Genomic DNA, 20,265 nt, shown 5'->3' on the forward strand with positions numbered 1-20,265 from the left:
TGTGTGTGGAATGAATGGTGTGAAATGAGTGGTGTGGAATGCATGGTGCGAAGGAGTGGATGGGGGAAGATGGACCCCTTCACAGATACACGGGGAGGGTAGTTTAAAGTCAGCTAGAGGGCTTAGGTAAATTGTTGGATATTGACATCTGTGGTGCAGGTCGTGGCAAAGAAGTGCTTGGATGGGTGCATAAGTCTGTGGAATGGCTGGGCGTGTGGGCTTTGTTGGTGCATATGGTTATTGGGGCACACCGCCACTGGTAGTCTGTCGGCGAGGTGAGGCTGCAGGTAGGCTCTGGGAGCCAGTCAGGGTAGTGTTCAGTGGGTCCCGAGGATCCTAGGAAAGGACCCGGGTAGCCCAATGCCAGAGAGGGCATCAGAAGGGTGAGAGAGCCAGGAGGGGCCTTCCCCAATTTAGGGTAGTCGCAAGGAGCAAGGTAAGCTCGGGTGGCGACTTCAGTGGCGGAGGTGCGCAGGTAGTTGGACCTGCCAGTGGAGCCACACGACCCAGCCCCAAAATTGTGCAAAGGCACAGTAGTGAAAAATTGGGGAGTGAGACCCAAATTTGGAGGGCACCACAGGGTGGTCAATGGGAATTGGTTTTTAGAACCACATATGGTAACGATGGCCAATTGAATTAGCAGGGCAAGACCCCGGGTAGTGTAACTGAGTTAATGTTATTAGAGGATAGGTAGGATGAGAAATCTCTTCGCACCATCCACATCCACTCACCAAGGAGACGGAACTCCACAGCAGGTTTTGTGAACGATTAGAGTGGGTAAGACGCATCTCGACATGATTTGACATTGTGTGTAATTCCATCTCTTCCTTCTTGGGAGGGATTGGAAGACTAATTTGGTTTAGAGGCGGATATGGGAGACAAGACATAGTGACGAATTTGTAAGTTGTAAATACAGAGAAGGGCAAGGGTAGTGTAGGCTGACATGGGGGGTGGGGGGGTACGAACGGTTATGGATGAGCTTGCTCCGCTCGCTCTCCCGTGCCCCTCATGTTGCATTGCCTCGTATTGATGTGTACCTTTGCGCCCTTTATTTTGCTAACTGTGCTGTGTCTTCCTCCCCAGCCATGGACCCATTTTGGAGGGGAGTGTGCAGGAACCCTGAACTGTGCAGCAGCGCCTGGCTACACTTGTGCGGCGTGCCTGCTACCTTTTGCTGCACCAATACACCTTATGGACCACACGTTCTGTGGCCTGGCATCTTTGCTGAGTGGTCATTTGCTGCAAACGTTACCTTGCACCTGCGGACCACTGGGTTTAAGTGGCGTCGATGTCACGCAGTCGGACGACCTAAGATTGGCCCTGCTGGTAAATAAAAACGAACACGGTTTGTACAGTATATTCTGGTGTGTCAGGAAAGAAGACCTACAAGTTTTTATTATGGCACACCGAAGACGAAGCAGGAAGCAAGAAGGTGCAGCCAAGCAGCAACCAAGCAGCAAATGTGACATTTAAATATGACATTTGAAATGGTGAACTGTGCATTTTTGTGTATTGGTGTATTGGTGCATTGCTGTGTTTTCTCCCCTCCAAATTTTCTTGCCACAAAAGAAAAGGTCCTGGGTTATAGAGATGTAAATAATTAGTTTAGTGTTGTAAATAACATGCTCCCCACCAGCTTTATGTTTAGTTTGAGAATCAATTCCGCAATTCGGTTAGCTGTGGGTGTGAGTCTGTTAGTTAGTCCACAATGCAGTAGGTGGGACATATCTAGTGTTGTAAAACTGTCAGAGAGAGAGAGAGAGTCAGAGATATGGCAGAAGTGCGAAAGGAGAGTCAGAGATACGGCAAGTGCGAAGTGCCAAGTAGAACAAGTGCCAAGTGTGCAGTGCCAAGTGCGAAAGAACAAGTGCGAAGTGCCAAGTGGCAAGTGCCAAGTGCCAAGTGCCAAGTGAGAAGCGCCAAGAGAGAGTTGCACAGAGGTGCCAAGAAAGAGTTCTAAGGAGCAGCTTTGGAGAGCGCACGGTGCACCAGAGGAGCTTCGCCGTGCAGTTTGGAACCGCGGCGGTTTGGCGATCCCAGCTCGAGTATTGACGGCGGCTGTCCGCTTCCAGCCCGACCGATCCCCGCTGAACCTTCCTCTCCCGCCAAGCTATTCCTCCTTCTGATCATTCCTGCCTGCAAATTCCCCATTCGTGTGAGTCCGTCTTTGTTTGTCTTGTCCTTGGGTTTCTAAGTAAGACTGCATAGGTAAGCTAGAATTTTCACTGTGTCTCCTTGATTTCTTCTGTAAATTATTTTATTATCCTTCCTTCTCCTTGGTTTCTTTTGGTTGTAAATAGCAAATAAATTATATTCGTATTTCCTACTTCTGTCTTCCTCTTCTTCACATCCGTGTCGCCTTTGTCTTTTCCCCATTGAATATCTGTGGCACGATTTGGCCCACGTTTAAAGAATCGGGTCTTAGTCATTGTTAATAGTTTGGGCCGCGGTCGCCATCCGCTCGGCAAATCAACACCTTATCCGCGGTCCATAACAATTGGTAGTCAGGAGTTGGGATTCGAACCTGGGACTAAATTTATTTAGCCCAAATTTTGGACACCAATTGTACTATTGGCCGTAACAATTGGTGTCTGGGAGTGAGATTCTGACCTGAAGCGCGAATAGCGCGCTCAAAATTACGGGTGGCCCAAAAATTTTGTTTTATTTAAAAATCTTAAATTTGGAAATCGTGCCATGGCTAGTCAAGGCGGCGGGATGCCGGTGGGGGAAATAGAAGAGGGGTTAGGAGTAACCCAGGACCAGGGGGAAGAAATGGAGGAGAGAAATGATGATGTGGTTGAGGAGGTTTCAGGCGCACAAGATGGCGCCCTCGCACACGAGGTTGCGGGCGCGCAAAATGGCGCCTCGCACATGGCTACGGCGGCCGCGCCCGCTGCACAAGTGGGAGGGATTGACATGCAGGCCCTCATTGCGCAGCTGCAGGCAGCTGTACAGATGAGTATGGGAAACCAAATTGGAGGTTTGGAAAACAGAATGAGGGCTGATAGTGAGAAAATGGAAAACAGAATGGGGGAGCGACTAGGAAATCAAATCGAGAGGCGAGGAAGCAAAATTGAGCGAATCGGCAAAATTGGGGACAGAATGGGTGACCGCATGCAAAAATGTGGGGAGACCATGGATCGCATGGTGGGCGAGAAGGTCCCAAGGGTGCACGACGAGGTAACGCGGATCGAGAAGCGCTGGTTGAGCGAAGCGGAGAAAAGCGCGGGTAAAATGACCGGGGTAAAAATCGCGACCCGGGGTATGGGGAAGCCGGCGACCGCTGAGGTACAAGTGGGAATTTTAATAAAGCCAGCGGTCGTTGAGGTGAATAAAGAAAGAGCAATAGTTATGGTTGAAATTGAAAAGACGACGGAGGTAGCCCGGGAATTGAAGGGAGAGATGCATATTGCTCAAAGTCTGAATACACATCCTGATTCCGTACTTGCTAATCTTTATAAAGATTTGCAGGTGCGCGTGGAGAAAAGGATCCCCCAGGTGAGTCGTGCTGTATGTTGTGCAGGGAGATTTTGTAGAAAAGTGTTCGGCGCGAAGAGAATTGTCGCGCGATTGGGATCAATATGGCACCCGGGCGTTGGTGAAGGGTCCCGTGTGAGTGGAAATAGCGCGCGTGTGAGGAAAAAGTGTGCGTCGGCGAGTGGGTGTGTTATAAAGTGTGGGAGTGAAACTGAGTGCGAGCGAGAATGCACGTCGGGGTGTACGGAGTGTGACATGAGGAGTGAGTTGGTGGTGGAGCGGGTGCGAGGATGCACGTATGGGATGAACGGCGAGGGTGTGCGAGAAAGCACACCTGAGTTGGTTGTGGCGCGAGTGCGAGGGAGCACATCGGAGTGCGGTAGTGGGTGGATGCAAGAGTGCACGCCCATGGTGAGTGTTATGGAGGACGTAACGGAGGAGAGGTGTGGACCGAGGTGTGCGAACGGCGAGTGTGCGCAAGAAGGTGCGTGGGAGGTGTGGTGTGTAACAGGGAGTGCGTTGGTGGAATGGACGGAGTGTGTGGGATGCACTGGAGGCGCCGAGACGCCAGGTTTTGTGAGTGTGAAACGGGTCGCGTATGCAAGTGAAGCATCGACGTTGACCGGGTTAGCAGTTAGGGCGACGGATAGCGGGCGCTCGGTGCGCGGAGCCCTTTGTTGGATTCGAAGCCTTGCGCGGGGCGCCCTTTGGCTTTGTTGGATGCGAAGCCTCGCGCGGGGCGCCCTTTGGCTTTGTTGGATGCGATGCCTCGCGCGGATCGATGCTGCGTCGCCCCGCTTCGGGGCGTTGTGCACGATTTGGGCCTGGCCCCGCCCCGCACGGTCGAGTCCGGGCCTTGTCGGGCGAGGCGACTGGTTCGTAGTAGGAGGAAGCGGAACGGAGCCCCCTGGCGGGGGTGGGGTTCCGACCGGGCGAGATCGAGCCATCGGGCCGGCGACCACAAGGTGCCGCGCCGAGATGGTGCGTGGAATCTCGGCCCGACCAAACCACCTCCCTTGAACCGAAAGCCGGACGGATTCAACCTGCAGGCGACCAAACCACCCACGTTCATTGCTCGGCTGTGCGAAGCCGAGTTTTAATGACGTCATGACGCACCGAGGCTCAAGTTTAATGGACGGTGATGATGATAGTGTTTTTGATCCAAAATTTAGAAAAGTGAATAGAATTGGCAGTAATTGGAAAATTTTTGATTGGTTGCAATTGGATGAGCAAATTGGTAGTGAGAGATACCCGATGTGGTTGGACGGCAACTCTGCCATCTCTCACAGCGGGGGCAAAGGAGCACTAGTTATGGGGTTTGGCAGTGAAAACTAGCCCGGGAGGGTTAGGATATAGTGTGTAGGGACCTAGAGATTGACAATAGGTAACGGTAAGGTTTAGGTAGCAACATGATACCTGTAGTGGGGACACAGGTAGATTAGTTTGGATTATAATGACAAGGGAGCGCAATAGTTTAAAGGAACGACTGGGAAGCGCGAGTTTCAGAGGGGAGTAGGTAGATGAGATGATGCCGTGTGTTTGAGGATTGTGAGTTGTATTGAGCATGGAGGTGTATGGAGCAGTGTGTGAATGAGTGATGGTGATGTGTGTTGTGTTGACCAAATGGCCCTGGGAAGAAGGAGGGTGCAGGTGGCACCAGGTGTGATTGCACAGGTGTGCAACAACAGGTGTATGGAGAATGGTTGAGTGGAACATATGGAGTATGGAATGGATGGTCGTGGAGTGAGTATGGTGGAAACTGTGGAGTGGAATGGATGGTGCGAAGGTGTGGATGGGGGAAAGGAGGATGGACCCCATCACGAAAACCCGGGGAGGGTAGTGTAAGTGTTAGGTAGAGGGTACAGGTAAATTGTGGTTGGATATTGGCATCTGTGGTGCGTGGTGGAAGAATGGTGATTGAATGGGTGCATTAGTGTTGTGGAAATGGCTGGGCGTGTGGCCTGTTAGTGTGTGTAGTTGTATGGGCACTCCACCACTGTTAGGATGTCGGCCAGGTGAGGCCACAGGTGGGCTCTGGGAGCCGGTAGAGGAGTTGTGGATGGGGCCCGAGGATCCGGAGGACGGACCCGGGTAGCCCAGTGCCAGAGGGCACCGAGGGGTGACAGAGCCAGGAGGGGCCTTCCCCAATTAGATAGGTTAGGTGAGGAGCAGGTAAGCTCGGGTGGCAACTACAGTGGTGGAGGTGTGCAGGTGGGTAGACCTGCTGGGAGAGCTGCACGACCCAGCCCGAAAATTGTGCAAGGGCACCGGGAGATGAATCGGGGGAGTGAGACCCCAAATTGAGGAAGCACCACAGTTTGGTCAATGGGAATTTGGTTCTTAAAACCGCATAGAGTGTAAGACGGCCAATGGTTTGGCAGGGAAAGACCCCGGGTAGCGTAAAGTGTGTTAATGTCATTTAGAGGATAGTTAGGATGGAAATCTCCTCGCACCATCTGCATCCACTCACCTGAGGTGACAGGACTCCGCACCATGCCATGTTTTTATTATTTTATTGTGCAAATGTTTGGAATGTGAGACGCATCATGACGTGGGTGTGACATTGTGCTGGTGTTCCATCTCTCCCTCCTTATGAGGATTGATGATGAATTGGTGATGGCAAATTTGGTTAGAGGGATTGTGGGAACGAATTTGGTATAGGGGAAATATGGGGAAGACGTGACAGTAGTGACGAATTTGTAAATGTGTAGATTGTTGTAAATATGGGGTAAGGGCAAGGGTAGAGTAGGTGACAGGGGGGGTGACGTACGGTAGGGACAAACTTTTCTCTGCTCCGTCTCCATACGCACCTCGCCTTGCATTGCCTTTATTGATGTGTACCCTTGTGACCTTACCCCTCGCTCATCTGTCTTTCCCTCCCCCCCCCCTTGTCTCCCACACGAGGACTGTGCGCCACTGGGCACCGAGGGGAGCGTGCGTGAGTCCGCCATTGTGCGTCCGAAACTCTCGCAACCACAGCTGTCTGCATCGATGCACCACCTTATGGACCACTTGTCTGTGGCTGAGCACCACTGAGGGACCCCATGGGTTGGGGCATGGCCCCTCTGCTGGAACCGGCCATGAAGGCCCGAGATCTTGCTGGCGGACCTTGGTCACAGGGCACCTATGCCCCACAGGTGAACCACACTAGTCGGCCCTGTGGGCCATAAATAAATAAAAACGGACACGTTTGGTGCATTTTATTTTATGTCCAAATAGGCCGCCAGCAAAGAAGATGACAACATCAGGAAGAGAGCATTAGCCAGCAGAGGGAGCCGAAGAGGAAGACACCACCAAGGGTTTGTTGTTTTTATTTTTTATTGAACTGTGGTGACTGCGCACCGATTGGTGCTTGATGGTGTATTGGTGCGTTTTGGGTGCTTCCTGGTGCGTTGATGCAGAGCAGACTGTCTCCCCCCCAAAAAGAACAATCACAGGTCCTGGGTTAGTTTTGTAAATACCAGTAGTCATTGTAAATAATGCGCCCCCACCGTAAATGTATAGTTTGAAGACAATTCCGCAATTCGGTTAGTTGTGGGCGTGAATCTGTTAGGCAGGGTGCAATGGAGCAGCGGACATATTTATTTGTGTTTTAAAACTATCACACTCAGGGTCAGGTTAAATGTAGAGGGAACTACACCTACGTGCCACACTAAACGTAAAGGTAATAGGCCTGGGACGTGCCTAAGAGGAGGAGGGTGCAGTGTTGTGGAAATGAGGATTGTGTTTTTTTTTGTTGTGTAAATTGTTGTAAAAATATCGCCCTCCTTCCTCCAGTTGTGTATAAAGGTCAAAGTGCGTCCCTTAATTCGGTCATATACAATCACGTTAGCCAATCATAGATTTCCTCCTTGTTGGTAGTTTATTTCCTTATTCTATGTAGGTTAAGGCCGTGTCTTCCATTAATTGACACTCCATTGCACCGAATTCAAAAAGATAGATCCCCTTTCATTTTCATTTAATAAAGCCTCAATTGCCAACTGCATTCGCCGCAGCTATTGGGCGGTTTTCACCGCGACTCCATTAGCCACGAGGTAGGCTTGGAGAAGAAGGGGGAGGAGCTGCCGAATCCTGGGCGTGCCCGCCCATCGTCATCAAGGGCGGAGCCAGAGAGCCCGTGCCGACCAATCAGGGCCGAGGCGAGCTCACCGATGGGCGTGTTCTAGAGCCCGGCGGTTTGATCACCGGCGGCATTATAAAAAGCGCACGCGCAAGCCTTTGAAAGCAGTGATGAGAAGGAGTCGAAGGTGGTTGCGTTTAAGTGAGAAGTGCCAAGGAGGGTTGCGTTAAGGAGAGTCAGAGATACGGCAGAAGTGCGAAAGGAGAGTCAGAGATACGGAAAGTGTGAAGTGCCAAGTAGAACAAGTGCCAAGTGTGCAGTGCCAAGTGCGAAAGAACAAGTGCGAAGTGCCAAGTGCCAAGTGCCAAGTGCCAAGTGCCAAGTGCCAAGTGCCAAGCGAGAGTTGCACAGAGGTGCCAAGAAAGAGTTCTAAGGAGCAGCTTTGGAGAGCGCACGGTGCACCGGAGGAGCTTCGCCGTGCAGTTTGGAACCGCGGCGGTTTGGCGATCCCAGCTCGAGTATTGACGGCGGCTGTCTGCTTCCAGCCCGACCGATCCCCGCTGAACCTTCCTCTCCCGCCAAGCTATTCCTCCTTCCGATCATTCCTGCCTGCAAATTCCCCATTCGTGTGAGTCCGTCTTTGTTTGTCTTGTCCTTGGGTTTCTAAGTAAGACTGCATAGGTAAGCTAGAATTTTCACTGTGTCTCCTTGATTTCTTCTGTAAATTATTTTATTATCCTTCCTTCTCCTTGGTTTCTTTTGGTTGTAAATAGCAAATAAATTATATTCGTATTTCCTACTTCTGTCTTCCTCTTCTTCACATCCGTGTCGCCTTTGTCTTTTCCCCATTGAATATCTGTGGCACGATTTGGCCCACGTTTAAGGAATCGGGTCTGTCATTGTTAATAGTACGGGCCGCGGCCGCCATCCGCTCGGCAAATCAACACCTTATCCGCGGTCCGTAACAGTATATATATAATGTGAGTACATCTATAAATTATGTGCAATCACAACGTGAGTACATCTATCAACTATATACAATTACAATGTGAGTTCGTCTATAAAGTATAAACATTGTACAATTAGAATGTATGTTGATAAAATACGTACTATAAAACAACACGAAACATGTCTGGGCGAGAGTATGCAATATGTGATTGCTAGTTCTTGTTTTAAGTGCTGAATGACCCTGAATGTCAAACTGGCAAGCAAAAAATCAAAAATAAAATAAAAGTTCACTTGTACAACATTTTCAATCAAAATCTATTCTACTTCAGCCCTACAATTATGACCTGTATTCAAGTACACCTCTCTGACAGTGTTACACCATGATCTTCATTTTTATCAAAGATCTCCACATGGTTCTCTTCTGCTCGATTGTTCATCTCAAACACAGAGAGGTAGGTGACTTGTGTTGTTGCTCTTCTTCCTCACTTTCTTTTTGCTGTGTTCTTCAGGGAACAATTCTAATTCACTTGTATTACCCACTTACCTTGCTTCGTGTCTCTTTTATTTTGAGTTCATTCCAAATGTTCTATGATGCATAATATATAGGATGCTCACAACTTTCTTTAAAATCTTCCCATTCGTATGATCCTTTTGCAGGAGTAGTGTTGGCCTAAATAAAAAAAAGAAGTTTCAGGTTTCATAATGACATCTGTTAAAGCATGGTTCCTCTTTGCAGTCGTTTTGACTCAGAAATGTTTGCAAATGAACGACTGTATATGACTGGGTGTTCCAGGGGAGAGGGTGGGATCCATGAGAGATCCATGCCCTGGTAAAAAAAAGGACGGTTCAATATCAGAAACCCATTAGTCATTAAATCTCATTAATATCAGTCATTAAATTTTGCCACCTTCTAACGAACATTTTCGCCAAAGTTTTCCGTGAAAACCATCGACATCTTTCGACATGGAAACCGGTCTGAGATCAAGATGGACGAAATGATTGGAAGTCACCTGCTGGACCACCATCACGGAAGCTGATTTAAAGCCGGCGGAGCCGGTGTTGTCAATAAACGCGTACGTATTATGTCGAAAAACAGATTCTGCTGTATCCCTTGGCTTGAGAATTCCTAAGCGCAATGGAGGCCGCCATCTTGCGGACTTGCGGATGCGGAAGTATGCATAACAAATTGAAAAACGTTCAATAGGAGTTTCTTTCACCCGTCTTTGTTTGATTCACATTCTTATGCACCTCTAATTTATAATTAAAATACTTTAAGACCAACCTCGGCCCGCACGGGCCTGGTTATCTTCAACGAAAAGCGTCACCAAACACCGGAACCAATGAGATTCGAGCATTTGAAAAAATATTTCTAAAACCAAATCATGCAATGGAGGCCGCCATCGACCGGATGCGGAAGTTTGCATAAAACAATTGCGAAAAAGTTCAATAGGAGTTTGTTTCACCCGTCTTTGTTTGATTCACAATCTAATGCACCTCTAATTTGTAATTAAAATACGTTAAGACCAACCTCGTTATCTTCAACGACAATCGTCACCAAACACCGGAACCAATGAGATTCGAGCATTTGAAAAATATTTGAAAAAATATTATTACACGTTTCGGAGGGTGAAAACGGCGTCAAATATTCTAAAATTGACGAAGAATTATTTTTTAGAAATCTCGCGGCCATCGGGGATAGTTTTTCACGGCTGGAAATATCCGAAGTTGAGACGGAATTCACCGAATTAATCAAGAAGTAAATTTTATCAATTTTAATCTCATCCAGAATGCAAATGGTACATACTACACCTACTACACCGACGGTACCTACAACACCTACCTACTACCAACTACCGAACCTACTGATGCCATAGTGATGGGTAAAATAGTGGCAAGAGGCTTTGGCTTCGCCGGCTCATTGCGGCTTTGCAGTCGGGAACTAGTAGCCGGCGAAGCCGGTGTTGTCAATAAACGCGTACGACGTACGTATTATGTCGAAAACCAGATTATGCTGTATCCCTTGGCTTGAGAATTCCGAAGCGCAATGGAGGCCGCCATCGACCGGATACGGAAGTTTGCATAAAACAATTGCGAAAAAGTTCAATAGGAGTTTGTTTCACCCGTCTTTGTTTGATTCACAATCTAATGCACCTCTAATTTGTAATTAAAATACGTTAAGACCAACCTCGTTATCTTCAACGAAAATCGTCACCAAACACCGAAACCAATGAGATTCGAGCATTTGAATGCATAAAACAAATGCGAAAAAGTTCAATAGGAGTTTGTTTCACCCGTCTTTGTTTGATTCACAATCTAATGCACCTCTAATTTGTAATTAAAATACGTTAAGACCAACCTCGTTATCTTCAACGAAAATCGTCACCAAACACCGGAACCAATGAGATTCGAGCATTTGAAAAATATTTAAAAAAATCTTATTACACGTTTCGGAGGGTGAAAATTTTCTAAAATTGACGTCAAATATTCTAAAATTGACGAAGAATTATTTTTTAGAAATTTCGCGGCCGTCGGGGATAGTTTTTCACGGCCGGAAATATCCGAAGTTGAGACGGAATTCACCGAATTAATCAAGAAGTAAATTTTATCAATTTTAATCTCATCCAGAATGCAAATGGTACCTACTACACCTACACCTACGACACCTACTACACCTACTACATCTACTACACCGACGGTACCTACTACACCTACCTACTACCAACTACCTAACCTACTGATGCCACAGTGATGGGTAAAATAGTGGCAAGAGGCTTTGGCTTCGCCGGCTCATTGCGGCTTTGCAGTCGGGTACGAGTAGCTGGCGAAGCCGGTGTTGTGAATGAACGCGTATGTTTTTTTTTTTTTTTTTTTGTATATAGAGTCGAGGCTCGTGAAAGAGCTAGCATTTATCAAACAAACAAATCAAACAAACAAGCAAACAAAGTATATAAAAAGGGGAGCGGTCGACAAGATGGGGAGAGAAGGGGAGGAAGCACACAAACAACATTTGAGAGCAGGGACATCGGGAGATGTGTGGGAGGGAGAGGGCCTGGGGGGAGGCAGGGTAGGTATAAAACGCAAGGACACCAAGGACTTCCAGGAAAGAAGACAAAAGTCACCTCAAAAAAGAGGATTTGGGGTGAAATTAGCGGAGGTAGAAAAGATCAAGGTTTTGGATTGGGGAAGATAAGAGATGGTGGTGAACAGCCGTTTTAAATACCTGGAGGGAGGAGTGGGATTCAAGAGAGTGAGGGAGTTTGTTCCAGAGGCGGGAGAAAAGAGGAATGAAGGAGTGAAGGTGAGCAGAGAGTCTTGATTTTGACAGTTTAACCATAAGAGGGTTGCAGGCAGATCTTGTGCGACCTGCAGGAATATTTGGGGGACAGAGCCCAGAGAGAGCTGGGGGAGCAAGGCCGGAGAGGAGTCGGTAGAAGACGGAAAGACCACCAACCTGCCTGAGGTGAGTAAGTGAAAGGCCCTCGGAGATAGCGTCATCGCGGGAGATTCCAATGATTCTGAACGCTTTGGTTTCAACAACGTGAAGACGAGCTAGGTGTGAGGCAGGAGCACCAGCCCAGAGGGCAGAGCAGTATTCCATTGAGCTGCAGATGAAAGCCTTGTATGTGGTGAGGAGTTCAGGTGTGCCATGGAAGGACTTCGCACGACGGAGGATGCCCAGTCGGCGACTGGCTTTGGAGGCAAGCTTGGAAATGTGGTTTTCCCAGGAAAGATCATGGCAGATAGTGAGACCCAAAAGCTTGAGTGACAGAACTTCTTGGAAAGGATTATTCAGAAAGTAGATGGGAGGGTTGTCCAGTCGGTCTTTTCGGAGAGACATCGTAAGAGTGTGAGATTTGTCAGGATTGAAAGACATGCTCCACTTTTTTGCTCAGTCTGTGATTTTGTCCAGGTCTGCAGAGAGTGAGGAGGCTGCAGACTGCCGATCTGAGGGATGAGGAATGGAGCAGCAGAGAGTGGAGTCATCAGCAAAGAGATAGAGAGGATTTTCAAGAGAGTCAGAGAGATCATTGATGAAGACCAGAAAAAGCACAGGGCCCAGAACACTGCCTTGGGGAACTCCAGCCTGAACAGGAAGAGGAGATGAGAGAAACCCATTCAGGGCCACACGTTGACTTCGACGAGAGAGGAAGTCCGCCAGCCATGCGTGGAGATTTCCATGGATACCAAAGGAGGAGAGTTTGGTGAGCAGAGCGGGGTGCCAGACCGTATCGAAGGCACGTGATATGTCGAGGGAGACAGCTCTAATTTCCTGTTTGGCATTGAGGACCTCCATCCATTGTTGAGACAGCAGAAGCAGCATGTCCAGAGTAGAGTGACCTGGTCTGAAACCAAATTGATGATCAGAGATCAAGCCATTGGAGAAGAGGAAAGATTTCATATCCGAAGCAATGATGGATTCCATGACTTTGCTGATAATTGGGAGAAGGCTGATTGGTCTGTAGTTGCTAGGATCTGTTTTTGCACCTTTTTTGTGCAAAGCGGTGATGTTGGCTGATTTCCAAGCAGATGGCAGTTGACCTTTAGCAAAAGAGAGGGTGAAGAGAACAGAGAGAGGGAGTGAAAGAGCGGAAGAACAGGATTTTAGGACCCGTGGGCTGATGCCGTCAGGTCCCGTTGCAGAATCAGAGTTGAGGGTTGACAGAAACTTTTCCACCTTGTCAGGAGGAAAGGACACGGAGTCCAGGAGCAGCTGGGTACGATTGGGTACGGTGGGTACAGAGAGGGATGGGTTTGGGACACAAGATTTAGAGGCAAACACAGAGTTGAGGCATTCAGCTTTTTCACGTGCGCTGTCAGCTGTGCAGCTGTTTGAGGTAAGGGAGGGGATGGAGCGGGAACAAACACCAGAAACAGATTTGACCAGACGCCACCAGGATTTGGAAGAGGGAGACAGATAAGAGAGTTCGGTCTTGAGAACAGAGAGATATTGTTTCCTGGCTCTCCTGAGGGTGGACACACACTTGTTTCGGGCTTTGTGAAAGGAAATGAGATTTCCTACCGTTGGATTTGCTTTTGAGGAGACGAAAGCAAGTTGTTTCTGGGCAACAGCCTCACCACAAGATTCCGTGTACCATGGACGGGAGGAAGGGTATGACAACTGAAGACGAGATGGGATAAATCTGTGCATGAGAGAGAGAAATTTACTTTGGAAGAATTCCCAGGATGAGTTGATGTCAGAGGTGGTAGAGATGGGAGACCAGTCCAGATGATTGATGGCTGCTTGAAGACCGTGCCAGTTGGCCTGAGTGAAATGCCAGACTCGTCGACGCTGAGCAGGCTCCCTGAGAATGGTCAGAGAGATGTCCACTTTAACAAGCACATGATCAGATGAGCCGATTGGAGCAGAAGAAGAGCAGCAGACATTTTCAGGGAAGTTAGTCATAACCAAGTCCAGAAGAGAAGATGCTCCGTTGACTGAGATCCGGGTCGGGAAATTGACAGATTGTGTCAGTCCCAGTGAGTCGCAGAAGTCCTTTGCTGAGGAGCCATGGCTGGTGAGAGAGTTACCCACACCCAGCCAACTGGCATGGTGACAATTGAAATCACCACATATGAGGAAGAGAGAGTTAGGATGAGTAGACAGAAGTTGGTCCATATTATCAGACAGCGAGATGTAGATGGAGTCATCACTGTTTGGTGGACGGTACAACACACATATGAACAAGAGGTGGGAGCGAAGGGGAAGCCGTAGCCAGAGGTATTCCTGGGGGTGAGGTGGAGAGAGTGCAGTGCAGGGCGAGTGAGGAAGAGAGTTTTTGATAAAGATAGCAACCCCACCCCCAGGACGACGATCAGGTCTATCATACCGGAGGAGGGAGTAACCCGGGAGAGATACTAAGGAATCAGAGACATCATGAAGGAGGAAAGTTTCTGTTAAGCAGATCATGTCTGGTTTGACAGAAGCAACCTGTATGGAGAGATCAGTTGAGTTTGAACGAAGGCCCCGGATGTTTGAGGTCCATACCATTAATGAAGAGGAAGGGGGAGCATCGGATATAGAACAGGGGGGAGGAGGGGTAGGGTAAGATGTGGAAGAGGTGGAAGAGGTAGGGAGAGCTGTTGAAGGTGTGTCAGAGATTTCAGAATAGCTCGGAGAAAGGGAAGGATTGGGCGGACAAAAGGTTTGATGGTGATTGGGTGAGGCACAATGAGGTATTATTTTAGGAGGGGGAAGAGCGAGGCAGAAGGTTGGGGGAGATGGAGGTGAGAGTTGGAAGGGGGAAGAAGCGCGGAGGACGCTTTGAGGAGGGGGAGTGGGAGGGGGGAAATTGAGAAGAAATGAGGGTGGGGAGATTTGAAGGGGAGGGGCAAGGGGGGAGTTTAGGAGGGAAGGGACAAGGGGAGGGATTTGAAAGGGATGGGATATGGGGGAGATTTGGAGGGGAGGGGGGAGTCTCGGAGGGGAGGGGTGAGGGGGGAGTCTAGGAGGGGAGGGGCGAGGGGGAGTCTTGGAGGGGAGGGTGTGGGGGGAGTTTAGAAGAGAAGGGGCAAGGGAGGAGATTTGAAAGGGATGGGTGATGGGGAGGATTAGGAGGGGAGTGGCAAGGGGGAAGATTTGGAGGGGAGGGGTGATGGGGAAGATTTGAATGGGAGGGGTTATGGGGAAGATTTGGAGGGGAGGGGTGAGATTCGATTTTAGAAAGTGTACGATTAATGGGAAACGAACATTTATTGCAAAATGAGTTTCTTGTGACCTTCGGGTCAAAAATACGTTTAAGGACGCTGGAGGGAGATGGAGTGCAGGAGAGTTTAGGGAATGTAGAAAAGCGGCACTGAAAGAGATGGAATTTTTTGGGGGGATGAATAGATTTGGTGAGCAAGTCGAAAGCAGCCTTTTAAAGAAGAAGAAGAAAGAGGTGTTATAATATATGATGGAATACAGAACTTGAGGGGAAAGTGTAAACATTTTAAGGTTAATAACAGTGAACGTTAACAGTGAACAGTAATAACAGTAATAACTGTTATTACAGTAACAGTAATAACAGTGAACGTCGTTCGAAGAACGAACGAACGAATAAGAACGAATAAACGAATGAGCACAAAGAATAAGAACAGAGAAGGAAATTGAATTATGTTGTGTTGAAATTATATTATGTTGAAATTGAAAAAATATGTTGAAGTTGAATTATATTATGTTGAAAAGCCAGATTTTGCTGGATCTCTTGAGAATTTCGAAGCTTTGACGCACCAAATCGCTCAATGGAGGCCGCCATCTTGCGGATGCGGAAGTATGCATAACAAATTGAAAAAAGTTCAATAGGAGTTTGTTTCACCCATCTTTTTTTGATCCACAATCTTATGCACCTCTAATTTGTAATTAAAATACTTTAAGACCAACCTCGGCCCGCACGGGCCTGGTTATCTTCAACGAAAATCGTCACCAAACACCGGAACCAATGAGATTCGAGCATTTAAAAAAATATTTCAAAAAAGCTTATTACTGCGTTTCGGACGCTGAAAACGGCATCAAATATTCTAAAATTGACGAAGAATTATATTTTAGAAATCTCGCGGCCGTAGGGGATAGTTTTTCACGGCCGGAAATATCCGAAATTGAGACGGAATTCACCGAATTAATCAAGAAGAACATTTTATAAATTTTAATCTCATCCAGAATGCAAATGGTGTCATTTTGAACTCGGTACGGTACCTACTACACCAACCTACTACCAACTACCTAACCTACTGATGCCAGAATGATGGGTAAAATAGTGGCAAGAGGCGTTGGCTTCGCCGGCTCATTGCGGCTTTGCAGTCGGGTACTCGTAGATTCATCACGAGGAGGGAGTGGTACCTGCTCAAAAAAAAAAACTAAATTAATTTATTATTTATTTACAGTAGAGCAGCTCAAGCCGTTAATCGGGTCGAAAGATATTGAAATGGTTTGTGTGCAGTTTGCCTTGAAACTCATGAAACCTCTCATGGGGAAAGGTAAACTGTAAACTGCTTCGGCACTGTTGTTGAGGTCAGCTGAGTTCCTCCGGAATTCATCTTGTCTCAGCCATTACTGGCAGTGGAAAGATATGAGAATTCACGAGCATTTAGCACGGCCAAGCAGGGTTTTGTTTTGTTAAAAACAAGCCCGTGTAGGATTTCCCCAAGGCGCTAAGGGCAGGCTTGAAAGCCTAATAATGCCTTGTCATCATGGCACATGTGTAGGTGGAGATATAGGTCAATGCCGGCATGCAGTCTGAACATGAAGAGGCAGTGCAGGAATACAGACGTGCTCTTACATTCTCTCCTTGACAGGCGCTCCTTAATCTCCAAGCACCAGAAAGGCATATTAGCAAGAGGCACCCAGCGCTTACGTCACCCAAAAAAGTCCCAGACGAGCTCTTAATCTGCATCCATCAGGGAGACTTCCTGTTATGAAGTCCTGTTCCTTTTATGAATTCCTGTTCCTGTTATGAATTCCTGTTCCTGTTGTGAATTCCGGTTCCGGTTGTGAATTCCGGTTCCTGTTGTGAATTGCTGTTCCTGTTATGAATTCCTGTTCCTGTTGTGAATTCCGGTTCCTGTTATGAATTCCTGTTCCTGTTGTGAATTCCGGTTCCGGTTGTGAATTCCGGTTCCTGTTGTGAATTCCTGTTCCTGTTATGAATTCCTGTTCCTGTTGTGAATTGCTGTTCCTGTTGTGAATTTCTGCTCCTGTTGTGAATTGATGTTCCTGTTGTGAATTGCTGTTCAAGTTGTGAATTCCTGTTCCTTTTATGAATTCCTGTTCCTTTTATGAATTCCTGTTCCTGTTATGAATTCCTGTTCCTGTTGTGAATTCCTGTTCCTTTTATGAATTCCTGTTCCTTTTATGAATTCCTGTTCCTGTTATGAAGTCCTGTTCCTGTTGTGAAGTCCTGTTCCTGTTGTGAAGTCCTGTTCCTTTTATGAATTCCTGTTCCTGTTGTGAATTGATGTTCCTGTTGTGAATTCCTGTTCCTGTTATGAATTCCTGTACCTGTTATGAATTCCTGTTCCTGTTATGAATTCCTGTTCCTGTTGTGAATTCCTGTTCCTTTTATGAATTCCTGTTCCTGTTATGAATTCCTGTTCCTGTTGTGAATTCCTGTTCCTTTTATGAATTCCTGTTCCTGTTATGAAGTCCTGTTCCTGTTGTGAAGTCCTGTTCCTTTTATGAAGTCCTGTTCCTTTTATGAAGTCCTGTTCCTTTTATGAAGTCCTGTTCCTTTTATGAAGTCCTGTTCCTTTTATGAAGTCCTGTTCCTTTTATGAATTCCTGTTCCTGTTATGAAGTCCTGTTCCTGTTGTGAATTCCTGTTCCTGTTATGAATTCCTGTTCCTGTTATGAATTCCTGTTCCTGTTATGAATTGCTGTTCCTGTTGTGAATTCCTGTTCCTTTTATGAATTCCTGTTCCTGTTATGAATTCCTGTTCCTGTTATGAATTCCTGTTCCTGTTATGAATTCCTGTTCCTGTTGTGAAGTCCTGTTCCTTTTATGAAGTCCTGTTCCTTTTATGAAGTCCTGTTCCTTTTATGAATTCCTGTTCCTGTTATGAAGTCCTGTTCCTGTTGTGAATTCCTGTTCCTGTTATGAATTCCTGTTCCTGTTATGAATTCCTGTTCCTGTTATGAATTGCTGTTCCTGTTGTGAATTCCTGTTCCTTTTATGAAGTCCTGTTCCTTTTATGAAGTCCTGTTCCTGTTGTGAATTCCTGTTCCTGTTATGAATTGCTGTTCCTGTTATGAATTCCTGTTCCTGTTATGAATTGCTGTTCCTGTTGTGAATTCCTGTTCCTTTTATGAAGTCCTGTTCCTTTTATGAAGTCCTGTTCCTGTTGTGAATTCCTGTTCCTGTTATGAATTGCTGTTCCTGTTATGAATTCCTGTTCCTGTTATGAATTGCTGTTCCTGTTGTGAATTCCTGTTCCTGTTATGAATTGCTGTTCCTGTTGTGAAGTCCTGTTCCTTTTATGAAGTCCTGTTCCTTTTATGAAGTCCTGTTCCTTTTATGAAGTCCTGTTCCTTTTATGAATTCCTGTTCCTGTTATGAATTCCTGTTCCTGTTATGAATTCCTGTTCCTGTTGTGAAGTCCTGTTCCTTTTATGAAGTCCTGTTCCTGTTATGAATTCCTGTTCCTGTTGTGAATTCCGGTTCCTGTTATGAATTCCTGTTCCTGTTGTGAATTCCGGTTCCGGTTGTGAATTCTGGTTCCTGTTGTGAATTCCTGTTCCTGTTATGAATTCCTGTTCCTGTTGTGAATTGCTGTTCCTGTTGTGAATTTCTGCTCCTGTTGTGAATTGATGTTCCTGTTGTGAATTGCTGTTCAAGTTGTGAATTCCTGTTCCTTTTATGAATTCCTGCTCCTTTTATGAATTCCTGTTCCTGTTATGAATTCCTGTTCCTGTTGTGAATTCCTGTTCCTGTTATGAATTCCTGTTCCTGTGATGAAGTCCTGTTCCTGTTGTGAATTCCTGTTCCTGTTGTGAATTCCTGTTCCTTTTATGAATTCCTGTTCCTTTTATGAATTCCTGTTCCTGTTATGAAGTCCTGTTCCTGTTGTGAATTCCTGTTCCTTTTATGAATTCCTGTTCCTGTTATGAATTCCTGTTCCTGTTGTGAATTCCTGTTCCTTTTATGAATTCCTGTTCCTGTTATGAAGTCCTGTTCCTGTTGTGAAGTCCTGTTCCTTTTATGAAGTCCTGTTCCTTTTATGAAGTCCTGTTCCTTTTATGAATTCCTGTTCCTGTTATGAAGTCCTGTTCCTGTTGTGAATTCCTGTTCCTGTTATGAATTCCTGTTCCTGTTATGAATTCCTGTTCCTGTTATGAATTGCTGTTCCTGTTGTGAATTCCTGTTCCTTTTATGAATTCCTGTTCCTGTTATGAATTCCTGTTCCTGTTATGAATTCCTGTTCCTGTTGTGAAGTCCTGTTCCTTTTATGAAGTCCTGTTCCTTTTATGAAGTCCTGTTCCTTTTATGAATTCCTGTTCCTGTTATGAAGTCCTGTTCCTGTTGTGAATTCCTGTTCCTGTTATGAATTCCTGTTCCTGTTATGAATTCCTGTTCCTGTTATGAATTGCTGTTCCTGTTGTGAATTCCTGTTCCTTTTATGAAGTCCTGTTCCTTTTATGAAGTCCTGTTCCTGTTGTGAATTCCTGTTCCTGTTATGAATTGCTGTTCCTGTTGTGAAGTCCTGTTCCTTTTATGAAGTCCTGTTCCTTTTATGAAGTCCTGTTCCTTTTATGAAGTCCTGTTCCTTTTATGAATTCCTGTTCCTGTTATGAATTCCTGTTCCTGTTATGAATTCCTGTTCCTGTTGTGAAGTCCTGTTCCTTTTATGAAGTCCTGTTCCTTTTGTGAATTCCTGTTCCTGTTGTGAATTCCAGTTCCTGTTATGAATTCCTGTTCCTGTTGTGAAGTCCTGTTCCTTTTATGAAGTCCTGTTCCTTTTGTGAATTCCTGTTCCTGTTGTGAATTCCTGTTCCTGTTGTGAATTGCTGTTCAAGTTGTGAATTCCTGTTCCTGTTGTGAATTCAGGACAGCATCAGGGAGCCACGGACTTCCGCACAGTCTCAGGATGATCTTCTTTTAGATGCCTATATTGCAGGGGTCTCCTCCCAGGAACTAAGGCTCAAGCTCCTAGAGAAGACCGACCTGACCTTCGCTACGGCACTCGAGCAAGGGAAAGTATACACCGAAGCGCGGATGCAATCGAACACCTATGATCGCACGCGCCTCTTGGCGGGAACTACGCTACACGCCCGGCCGGAGAGTGCTACCGCCGAGGACGCGGACCTGCTC

General features: G+C 46.7%; 1 protein-coding gene across 1 annotated transcript in view; it reads left to right on the forward strand.

Moving 5' to 3' along the window:
- Positions 1–19,881, forward strand: part of LOC144893714 (uncharacterized) — a 167,920-nt gene extending 148,039 nt beyond the window's left edge. Inside the window, exon 4 of the mRNA XM_078785091.1 lies at positions 19,851–19,881. Coding sequence (XP_078641217.1) covers positions 19,851–19,881 — 31 coding nt within the window. The remainder of the gene's footprint in view (positions 1–19,850) is intronic.
- The last annotated feature ends 384 nt before the right edge of the window (positions 19,882–20,265 follow it).

The sequence above is a fragment of the Myxine glutinosa genome, chromosome 9 (genome assembly GCF_964187855.1).
Source record: "Myxine glutinosa chromosome 9, kmMyxGlut1.1, whole genome shotgun sequence".
Lineage (NCBI taxonomy): Eukaryota > Metazoa > Chordata > Myxini > Myxiniformes > Myxinidae > Myxine > Myxine glutinosa.